The 11,211-nt window shown below is 40.8% G+C and overlaps 1 protein-coding gene, 1 long non-coding RNA gene and 1 pseudogene across 2 annotated transcripts; 1 reads left to right on the forward strand and 2 right to left on the reverse strand.

Annotated features, from left to right (window-relative positions):
• Positions 1-210: 210 nt before the first annotated feature.
• Positions 211-757, reverse strand: LOC139465965 (uncharacterized; annotated as a pseudogene).
• A 611-nt stretch (positions 758-1,368) lies between these two features.
• Positions 1,369-5,675, forward strand: LOC139466032 (uncharacterized). The gene is made up of 3 exons (XM_071248048.1): positions 1,369-1,848; positions 2,943-5,113; positions 5,240-5,675. Exons 1-3 carry the CDS (start codon positions 1,369-1,371, stop codon positions 5,673-5,675), a joined length of 3,087 nt encoding a protein of 1,028 aa, XP_071104149.1.
• Positions 5,676-8,385: 2,710 nt separating this feature from the next.
• Positions 8,386-10,228, reverse strand: LOC139465612 (uncharacterized). The gene is made up of 3 exons (XR_011653172.1): positions 10,144-10,228; positions 9,612-9,670; positions 8,386-8,464 (listed from the first exon to the last, which is right to left on the reverse strand). It is a non-coding gene; the product is annotated as an uncharacterized lncRNA (long non-coding RNA).
• Between the last annotated feature and the right edge of the window lie 983 nt (positions 10,229-11,211).

Below are 11,211 nucleotides of genomic sequence, written 5' to 3' on the forward strand. Positions count from 1 at the left end.
CGCACCACTACATCCACTGACGAGCAGACGAAATGGGTGTTTGAACATAATAGTATCCCAGGAAACAAGAGTATGACTAGCCATGTCAAGTACCTAATCTTTAATGCTAAGCGCTAGTCATATATACACCTTTATAGAAATATGAATAATAAAGAAGTATGACAAGGAGTAAATAAAACAAAGTTTATATACATTATGCACAAGTACAGGTTACACGGGAGTAGGGCCCCATACGGACAGGCCGTTTGGGTTACATTCTGGACACATAAAATAACCAAACTGGTTCATGTGATCCTTCTGCATGTAGCAGGGCACAACGTTCAAAAGTTCAGACACAAAGTCCGGCATGACGATAAAGCAGCTGCTTCATCTGATCCACATCCAGCTTGATTCCCGGGTGCTTGTAAGGTTTGACGACGTTTTGCTTTCCACACCAATAACATTTGCGTATGTCCAGTCCAGGGTATGTATTATCCATTTCTGCATACATATTTCCTCCTCGATGACATTTCAATAGTCCACCGCTTTCCATTGTTTCTTCAATTCTAGCTTTGTTTGACACAAGCTCCATCCAGCGCTGTAACGTTAATGTGATCCCTCTTTTCATAGGAAACCATCTTCCTCTTTCTTGGTTATATTCTCTGATGTGTATTTTCATCTTTCCATGCCAGAACTTTGCCACCACAAAGACGTTGTTTCCAAGAGCCAGTTGGCATCGTTGACCATCTTCTGAGAACGTTGCTGAACTGTCTGACATTTTCAAGCTGATAATAGGGTACAGTATACAACTTTACTTATACCCCTTGTATGAGTTGTAGACATGTTCTGACACGCGGATCTTGCTGAGATATGCAGCCATGGTAAAAGATAAGATATGGCTACTTGTAGATATCCCTACTCCGTGCCATTGTGATAAGAGGAACATTGGATCATTTATACCCACCTAAATTATCAGCTAAGATAAGAACATCTGGGATACCTAGCCCATGTCACAAGGGTAAGCCGCTTAGCAAACACACACGTTGATCTCCAACTACAACGTGTCTGGTCCAGCACTCATTGGAAAAAGATTAGTGACTGGCCATTGTATTTTGCTCATTGTTTTCTACCTTGTATGCTATTCTCATTAATAATAATATAGAGTATTATGTTTTGCCCTCTACATATCATGTACACACTATGTATACGTACTACCAGTGGATTGTTTTCAGCCCCTCTAGTCTTGAAGCATTACACACATTCACCACATGTTAGCGTAGGCATATAAATACATATTCACCATGTTTTGCGACAACATTGTAACGCTACAGTTTGAGAGTATTGACGTATTATATATCTCAACAATTATCTCTTCAGCTTGAAGACATCATGGCATCGTTTCATCACAACGGAGATTCCCAACTACTAGTTCATCATCTTGAGGAAGTAGAACAGCAACTCGAACAGGAAGAAGATGAACTTTTGGTCAATCATTCAGTCGAGGTTGAAGAGGAGTTATCCATGGTGCAACATTTGGATCAAGTAGAGCAGGAAGTTAAAGACGACATGTCTCTACTTGAACATTTGGAAGAAATAGAGGAGGACCTGGCATTCATTCATCATATGGATGACGTGGACCGACAGCCCGAACAGCAAGGAGGGGGAGCTGTTCCACCTTATTTTTTAAGGCGTGTGACCAGGCAAAGGGCTCGACGATTTAGAGCCAATGCCGTAAATTTTAATGTGCAATTTAACCCTGCCTGGTTGCAACAACAGAGACTCGAGGATTTACCACAGGCACTTTGGGAGCAGTTTGATAACATCATTGAGGAACTAAGGATCGATGTCAATGGGCAAGATAAAGACCGGGTAGGACTTGCCTTACACCATCCAGGATTAAATGTGCCCATTCGCATTCCATTTTGGCGTTTGGGCAATTTGCGTGGAGAAGATATTATGGCTATGGTTGAAAAGGTACATCAAAGCAATGACAATGCCAGAAATGATGCAGCCATGGACATTGACTTTCTCCATGTAGAGGACCCGGATCGCCTTGGCGAAGGACGAGGCCATTGTTCAAAGCATATTCCAAAAAACCTGGATACATTTTTGGAACAGAAAAAGTGCATCGTAAGAATAAAGAACCAGGACGATTTAGGCTTTGCGAGAGCAATAGCTGTTGCTCTCCATTATGCTAAAAGACCTGCACCATTTCAACAGCTGGATCCCATTTGCACAGCATGGGATACAAGAAGAACTGCCTTAACAAGAACCAACAGGACTGATGTTCAAAAACAGGAGGCAGTTTAGTGAAATTGGGATAGAGCCTGGGCCATGCACCGGTAGGGATACTTGGACTGTTTTCAGTGATTACCTGGCACCGGAATATCAGCTGAAAGTATATTCTCAAGAAGTCTACAATAAGCTTTTGTTCAAGAGTGCAGTGGAAAACCCCTCTAAGATCATTCACCTTTACCAGCACAATAGCCACTATGATGTGATTACATCCATGGCAGCTTTTACCGGGTACAGTGAATATTGTGAAGATTGCGACGTGGGCTTCAATAACAAAGAAGACCATCGCTACACCAGGGAATTTAGATGTCATCAATATAGACGTCCTGGCTTTTGTGGTAAAGATGAAAAGGAAGGCTTTCCATGTCTCGATTGCAAGAGGTGGTTTCCAACAACTTATTGTTACCAGCGACATCAAGAGATGTATACCAGCAAAGCTTGTATACTTGTCAATCCCTGCATCGGTGTACCAACTGCAATCAAGAGCACAATGCCTATGCACATACCTGTTCTGAACGGGGCCTTTGTAAGAACTGTAAGGAACCCCTAACCCCAAAACATCTGTGCTACATTACGCCAATAAAGGAGAGCAAGGTACTACATCAAACACTGCAGATCCTGTCCATGAAAAACAAAAGTTTATATTTCATGACTTTGAATGTCAACAGGAGACGGCAGTGCATGTCCCTAACTTGTGTGTAGTACAGCTTGGATGTGGCAGGTGTATTGGGGATAAATCTACCAATCTGTGTGAGGGGTGTCCTTGGAGAAAGGAAGATGAGGGGCCTTCACGAACGAAAGTATTTCGAGGAGACAACACTTTGGAGGACATGGGAGGGTGGCTTCTAACCCTTGTTGACCAGAAACGAAGCAAGAAGAGGAAGAGGGATGCTCCAAACTCAGCTTTACAGGAAGTCTTAAATGTCTTGGAGGATGAGGATGAGGAAGACGAAGATGAAGTATTGGTCATAGATCACAATTATCGAGGATATGATGGCCATCTGCTGCTACAATATTTCAACAAACCCATTGTGGTTGCTCCACAGATTGTACTCAGAGGCCAGCAGATACTGATGATGAAAGTGGGACGATTGACCTTCAAAGATTCTTTGAACTTTCTCAGTATGCCATTGAAATCATTTCCAAAGACATTTGGGCTCTCTGAACTGTCAAAAGGATACTTCCCTCATTTTTTCAACACAACAGTCAACAAGGATTATGTAGGAGCCTATCCTCCCATGGACACCTATGGACCCGACAGTATGTCCTCGGGCGAACGGGAAACTTTCATCACATGGTACGAAGAGAAAGTTTCCTCCAATGCCATATTCAACATGTCTGAGGATATACTGTCCTACTGCCAAAGTGATGTTGATATTCTTAGAAGAGGATCTGCTGCTTTCCGTTACGTATTCATCGGGCAAAACAATGTGGATCCATTCCTAGAGGCAACAACTCTTCCTATGGCGTGTATGCTTGTATTCAGACAAAACTACCTGGATCCTCAAACCATTGCCATCATACCACCTCATGGATACAGACCGGAGAGACGCTACTCAATACAGTGTCTCCAGTGGTTAAGATGGTTAATGCATGAGGATCAAGATCTCAAAATAGAGCATGCACGCAATGGAGGGGAAGCAAAGTTTCTTTGCTCGGATGGTTCTCATTATAGCGTTGATGGCTACGACAGGGAAAGCAAGACTGTCTTTGAATTCATGGGCTGTTTCTGGCATGGCTGCACAAAGTGCTACAAGGCTGTACGGTGTGAACCACATCCCACCCTCGGAACAACCATGAGAGAGGTATATCAAAAAACACTGTATCGCCTTGCTGTGCTAAGCAAACACAAAGACGTGGAGAAAATTGTCCAGATATGGGAATGTGAATTCAAAGACAGTCAGAAAACAAACCCAGAGTTGAAAGGATTCCTATCCACCTTTGAATACCTGACAGATCCCTTGGATACTCGCGATGCATTCTTTGGTGGAAGAACCAACGCCACAAAATTGCATTATACCGCCCAAGAAGAGGAAGAAATAAAATATGTAGATGTGTGTTCCTTGTATCCATACATTTGCAAGTACGGAAAATACCCCCTAGGTCACCCAATGATGATGGATCATCCCAATGTGTCGCAATTGAATCACCTAGAAGGACTCATCCGGTGTCGCATTCTTCCACCATCACAACTGTACCATCCCTTATTACCCTACAGAGCTGGTGGGAAACTAATGTTCCCTCTGTGTAGATCATGTACAGATGGTCAGATGGATGGGGACTGTCGTCATACGGATGAGGAACGAGCATGGGTGGGAACCTACACAACCATTGAGGTGCAAACAGCCGTACGCGAGTGTGGATACAGGGTTCTGCACATATTCGAGCCCTGGCATTTTGATAATTTTTCCGAATATAGCAGAAGTACCCATCAAGGAGGATTATTTGCCAAGTACGTAGCCTGTGGCCTCCCTGAAGGATGTACCGACCCTCAAGATTACGCCCATCAGATATATCAGAAAGAGAGAGTTACACTCGATGTCAACCGGATTATGAAGAATCCTGGGCTGTGGGCATTGGCAAAAGGATGCTTGAATAACCACTGGGGCAAGTTTGGGCAAAGGCTAGGTTTTGGAAAAGCGAGCTTTGTGACAGAGCCAGATCTATTCTTTGCCATGTTGAGAGACGAGCGGCATGAAGTCAAAGATGTCCTCATTGTCAACGAAAACATGCTGTTCGTCTCCACTGAACCAAGGAAAGACTTCCACAGTTCGCATCCTACCTCCAATGTCGTCATCGCTGCCTGGGTTACAGCACAAGCCCGTCTCAAATTGTACAGGTAAGCTATTGCATTTATTAAAATTACTATTTTGCTATTATATAGATTATAATTTTGTAATAATTTGGTTTCAATATGAATTAATTATACGAGTATTTACATGCCATCTTTCTAATTTGTCCAAAGCTACTTGATGCCACTTGAGCAGAGGGTGCTGTACTTTGACACGGATAGCATCATTTACGTCCACAAGGCTAGTGTCTGGAATCCACCTTTGGGAGATACTTTGGGCGACCTGACCGATGAGCTGGATGGCAACAGTATATCAACGTTCGTGTCAGGTGGCCCAAAGAACTATGCCTACAAATTGGTCCGACCTACTAAAGACGGGACAAGGACCCTATGCAAGGTTAGGGGGTTCACGCTGAACTACCGTGCAAGCCAGCAAGTCAACTTTGACACCGTGAAAGAACTCATATGCGGCAGACAGGAGGAGTCAATAAGCGTGGACTACCCTAACCTCATCGTACGCACAGGATTCCATCAGGGCAACCAGTTGTTGTCTGTCAGCACAGCCAAGAAATACAGGATGGTGTACACAAACACAGCAAAAAAAGTGTAGGTTTCCGTCTTCCGGATACCTTCCCATTTTGGATCCGGCCCGGATACCTTCCGGAAACCTTCCGGAAACCTTCCAAAAAAAATGTCAAAATTTGGGGGGTGCATTTTGTTCACTTAAGTGTGAAACACATAAAAAAATTAACTTGAAAATACCAAGCAATTTGAAGGTTGTTGAAGGCATCTGGAAGGTTTCCGGAAGGTTTCCGGAAGGTATCCGGATGCAAATTTTCTTCATGACTTGCTTCTGGTAAATAATGTTAGCCTGTGCATTACAGATACCTGTTGTAATATTCTGTGTTATTTTAATGGTAAATATCCTCCTAAAACATTTTTGGAGAAGAAAATTGTTCAATTTCATATTTTGTCCTTTTCGGATGTTAATGGTATTTAATGAACAAACATCAGTTCTTGTATAATGATATCCTTAAATTTCATGTCCAGACTTCCAGTTTGTACTGAGAAAAAGAAAAAGTCATTGACAATGTGCTCACTTGGGCCTTTGGTCCTAGTGAGATGATAATAAGAATATTTGTAACGGTACATGTACTTGTTATATCCAAAATACTAACTTCATTGACATTTGCCTCACCCTAGTTTTATGGTACTACAGTAAGCTCTTCCTCAGTTACTGTGAATTATTTTATAAAAAGGGATTGACAGTTAATTTGACACTGGAGTTGTAACCACTGCACATATATGTGTATTCAAATAATATAACAACGATGTGCTTAATACTTCACAAATATCTCCAGAAATAGGCATTTTAGTTATAATTGCAGAAATACTTTATGAATGACCCCTTCACTGTTGCCTTGATCTTACACTTCAACCCCTCATGAGTTATCACTTTTGAGTGTGAATTTGACCTTCAATATCAGTGATAAATATTTCAAAAACATTTCAAAGAGCTATCCAGCACTTAAACCAAATATGCAGTCCTTTGGTAGAATTCAACATATCATTGACCAAAATATGGAAGTAATGTAACCAGTATATGTATAAGAGTTACTAAGACTTCTGTAGAAAAGGCAATTTAAGGGAAAATGTAGTATATATAGATCACACACGCCCCTTTTCCAACTTCGACCCCTGCCCAAAGGAAGAGTTAGACCACAAACAAACTTTTTGTCTGGTTGTGACTTTAACCTTTGACATAACAGATCAATGTGTCATCAGACGTTTTCAGAGCAAAGGAAACATGTGTTATTTATCTTGAGATGCCCAAGCAATGCATGGTTTCATAAGATAAGTGTGGCTATTAAACTGAGGCAAAATCATGAAACATCCCCATTTACACAGCTGGCAAATGAAACATAAGCAACAATCAAATTATCAATTTCTTTTATTCATATGCCCATAGTATATCGCACATTGAACAGTTTTCACATGATGGTTCCTGATGCAGTATGCAATTTCATCCTATTCTTCAATACTCATTACAGAGTGTGATAACTGTTCGCTTGACAGTACCTACGGATTATGTTCACCAGTTCAGATAACCTACTTTCCCCTCAATCCTCCTTTTCTTTCTATATTGCCATGGATGAACAGGAACCAGGATGAGGGGATACCAGTTAGACTCTATCTCTGCTGCATTGTGTTAGTAGAATTGTGAACTTTCCATTTGGTGTTTGGGTCCACATTTAAAGACAATAAGTCCCATTTATCATTCCTTTCAAGTGTTTACAAGAATTTCCTGAATGTCCTGGAAGGATTCCACTCCAGCTTGGCATTGGTTGGTCTTCTCACATTAGCCAGACCAGCCTTTGTGTGTCCCAGTACCATTTGGCATACAATTTCTCGGTCGGGCTCCATTGAAATAACAGGACCCTCATCATCGCTGTCTGCAAATCACCTCTGATATCTGAAGGGGTGCAGCCTCTGTTTAGGACTCCCTTGTCTGGTCCTTCCAGACTGTCAACCTGGAGTACTCATCCAGGGATCTCAAGCAGGACTTCAGTTTCTGCAGCATTATGTAAAAAGATTTTAGCAATCAAAAAGAATTGTTGCCACATGTACTTACAGATAGAAGGCAGCAAAATCACTTAAGTTGTCATATGTGAGTCTTGTTATATGCTAAACATTTAAGATAATCACATCTCAAATCTCAACCAGACAAACCAGTGACTAATGTTATGAACTCGGTCCAGACAAACCGATGATAACTATTATGGACAATATCCCACATCACTGTGGTATGATTACATGTGATCAATGAGCCTACTCAATCACAACCTTATCTATTAATTAGGCTTGGAATGCTGGGAATCTTTTTAAGAGATGTCATTTAGTGATTGTTTCAACTCATCAACATGGAAAAATATATATTCACAATCCTTGTCATATAGCCAAACTATTGCTGGATGCAGTGTTAAATAAATGATTTGGCTTTAACACTGCTTTGAACAGTATTCCAGATATATCACCGCATGTTAGTTTGATGTGGGAAGAAAGTCCTAAGTGATGCAGGTCTTTGATGTATCCCACGAGTATGTGTATAATGCTGACAAACCTAGCAACATAATCGGGGAGAACCAGGATTTGAACCCATGACTATAGGTTTCTGCTAAGCCCAAGAGATGCAACTCTGCACAGAAAATTGTAGTGCCTTAGATAATAGGACATCCGTGCCTACAGCGATAAGGAACAAACTGAAGACATATTTGCAAAATAACCATATGAACCAAACAGAATAATTTCAAAATATTTACCACTCACTGTTGCTCTTCTATGGTCTTTCTTTGCATTGATGCTGCACGGATGACTGTCTCTTTTATTCATCCGGACATTCTACAAACATAAGTAGCATTCACATCACAGAAATGTCCAAACTGTACATGTTGTACATTTGATTCAAATGAAAAGACCCCGGTTGTGATTCCGACTTAGAACTACCCTTATCATAATAATTCATGTCAAACATTCAGAGATGACATTTATCCCCATATTTAACAAATGTTAAAACAATATTTTGACAACAAAGTCAGGGTCATTCAACACATACATTACATAGGAAATAACTTGTTCGACAATGCAGAGAGATCCTCACCGAGGTGAATATCATTCCATGAATTATTGCCACATTTTCTGGAAATGCAGATTAATGCAATGCAGTATTTACTTTTATTTCTAGGCTATTTGTTTGGCTTTTCCATGGCACTGTTTTGACAGAGATCTAACCTTGATATGACACTTTGTTCAGAAATGATATAAATAAGAGAATACTTTATTATTCCAGAGAAAATTTGGGTTACATTGTAAAAGCACAGAGAAACAAGTATAAGATTCATGATTTAAGTTAAATACACTCGACCCGTGAAGATTCCGGGGTAGACTAGGTCTTCAGCAACCCATGCTTGCCGTAAAAGGCCATTATGCTTGTCGTAAAAGGCGACTAACGGGATCGGGTGGTCAGACTCTCTGACTTGGTTGATGCATGTCATTGATCTAAATTCCGTGGCTCGATGCTCATGATATGAATCACTGGGTTGTCTGGTCCAGACTCGATTATTTACAGACCGCCGTCATATAGCTGAGTGCGGCGTTAAACAACAAACCAACCTAAATACACTCATACATACACACACAAACACAACATCCAAACACCAGGGTTAGAAATTGGCACTAGTCATTTTGACATTTTAAAGGTTTTGCTATATGCTATCATTTTAGGACTAGTGGACTGAAAGTGTTAGTTTCTACCGCTGCAAACACTAATCAACTAATGAATTGAGTGGTCAGACTAGGTTGTCACCATACTCTGAGGGCATGGATCTTTGCTGAAAATAACAATCACTAGTTTGCCTGGTCCATGTTCAATTATTTACAGGCTGCCATCACAGAGCTGGACTATTGTGAGTGTGATGTTTCACATTACATTGAAATATACCATGATGAATACATGTAGTTTGTATTTATCACAAACAAAAATACTCACTCAATACTTGGTATCCTCCCTGAGGATGTCTGTGAACCTGCGCACAAACCCTGAACCTGCTGAAACAGTAAACAACTAACTTGTCTTTATCCTTTCAATGTTTCAGTGTGAATTTGTTAAAGATTGATAAGCTGTCATTATTCATTGTAATCCATATCTCACTTTCAGGTGGTTCAGGTGGCAACACATGATTGGAATTGAATGCCACGTTTTGTTTGACATGCACTTTGCCAGATTTATACCCTTGGTAACTAACCCTCATCATCAAATCCCAGCGTTATGTTGAGAATAAGGACACGACCCTTAAAAGTCCTGCACCTGTAGCTCTTATGCAATCCCAAATAGAAATACCATGTCACAAGAAGCACTTGATCATAATAATAACAAAGGGTTTCCGAAAACAACAAAACTAAAAGGCCCTTGACGTTTTCAGTAGTAACATGGAGATCAGGAAAATATCTAAATCAATCCATTCCATAAGATCTCTGTATAGAAATCATGGAACATTATGTCTCGAAGCCCTGCTACGTACCTGGCATCTGCAAGCTGCTCTTCCTTCCTTCGGCTGTCAATCGAGTTTTCGAAATACTTGACGTCCTCGTTGTGGATGGCTCAGGTGGATTTCGACCGGGATTTCCGAGTTAGAGGTGATTGAGAACAATGTATCGATACACGAGGTAAGCATATCGCAATCAAGCATCACGGTGTACATCGATTACACGAGGTTTGAGTGTTTGTTTACATTTGTGTTCCAAAATGGCGCCCTCGGCCATACAGGGAATTATGGGTAGACTTGCTTGTCCCGGAATAACACGAGTTGGTCACGAATGACGAGCGGTCATTTCTGCAGCAGTTACGGAAAGAGACGAGGTTGGCCGATTACAGTTCATACAGGCCATATTGGGAGCCGCGGGGATTTCGACAGTGTGTATTAGGAAGTATACCTATGTGGTGTATGGAATATGCGTTTGCCTACCATGCCAGGCAGTGTGACAAGGGATAACCCAGCGGATGTAATATTCCTACAGCAGAAATGTTTCACAACCTCGATTGCAGGGAGTTGAAGATGTGACATATTCAGACAGAGACCATAATACATAGACTGTTATATGGTCTCTGATTCAGGTAAGGAATATGTTAATAATATTGATCACGTATTAAAGTTATTTATCTTCTGTAAGCCACTTATTCTGTTATATATATGTTAGTAAATGTGTGATTTAATTTTTGTAGGATAAGCAATCTACCTAACTTATGTTAATTTTTGCTAATGTATATGATGTAGAAATATGTTTGCTTATTTATATTCCTTTATCTAGATACTCTATAGTGACTCATTTTTTTAGTTCATACCGTACCGATTAAACTTACTTTTGCAGGTGTGAATAATCAAGAACAAATTAAATGACAGGAGTTTTGCAACAGTGAACATTGTGAAGTGGAAGATAAGACATTTGAAAGGTATGGATATTTTCACTTGAACTTGTTGAAGAATACCGTGATGACAACTTTATCATGTTGGGAATTTTGGCGGTGGGGTAGCCTAGCTAGTGGTTGAAGTGCTGAAGACCAAGGTTCGATTCTTGTCATCGGTACAATG

This window comes from Haliotis cracherodii, unplaced genomic scaffold, assembly GCF_022045235.1.
Source record: "Haliotis cracherodii isolate W230 unplaced genomic scaffold, xgHalCrac1.p SCAF_18, whole genome shotgun sequence".
Taxonomy (NCBI): Eukaryota; Metazoa; Mollusca; class Gastropoda; order Lepetellida; family Haliotidae; genus Haliotis; species Haliotis cracherodii.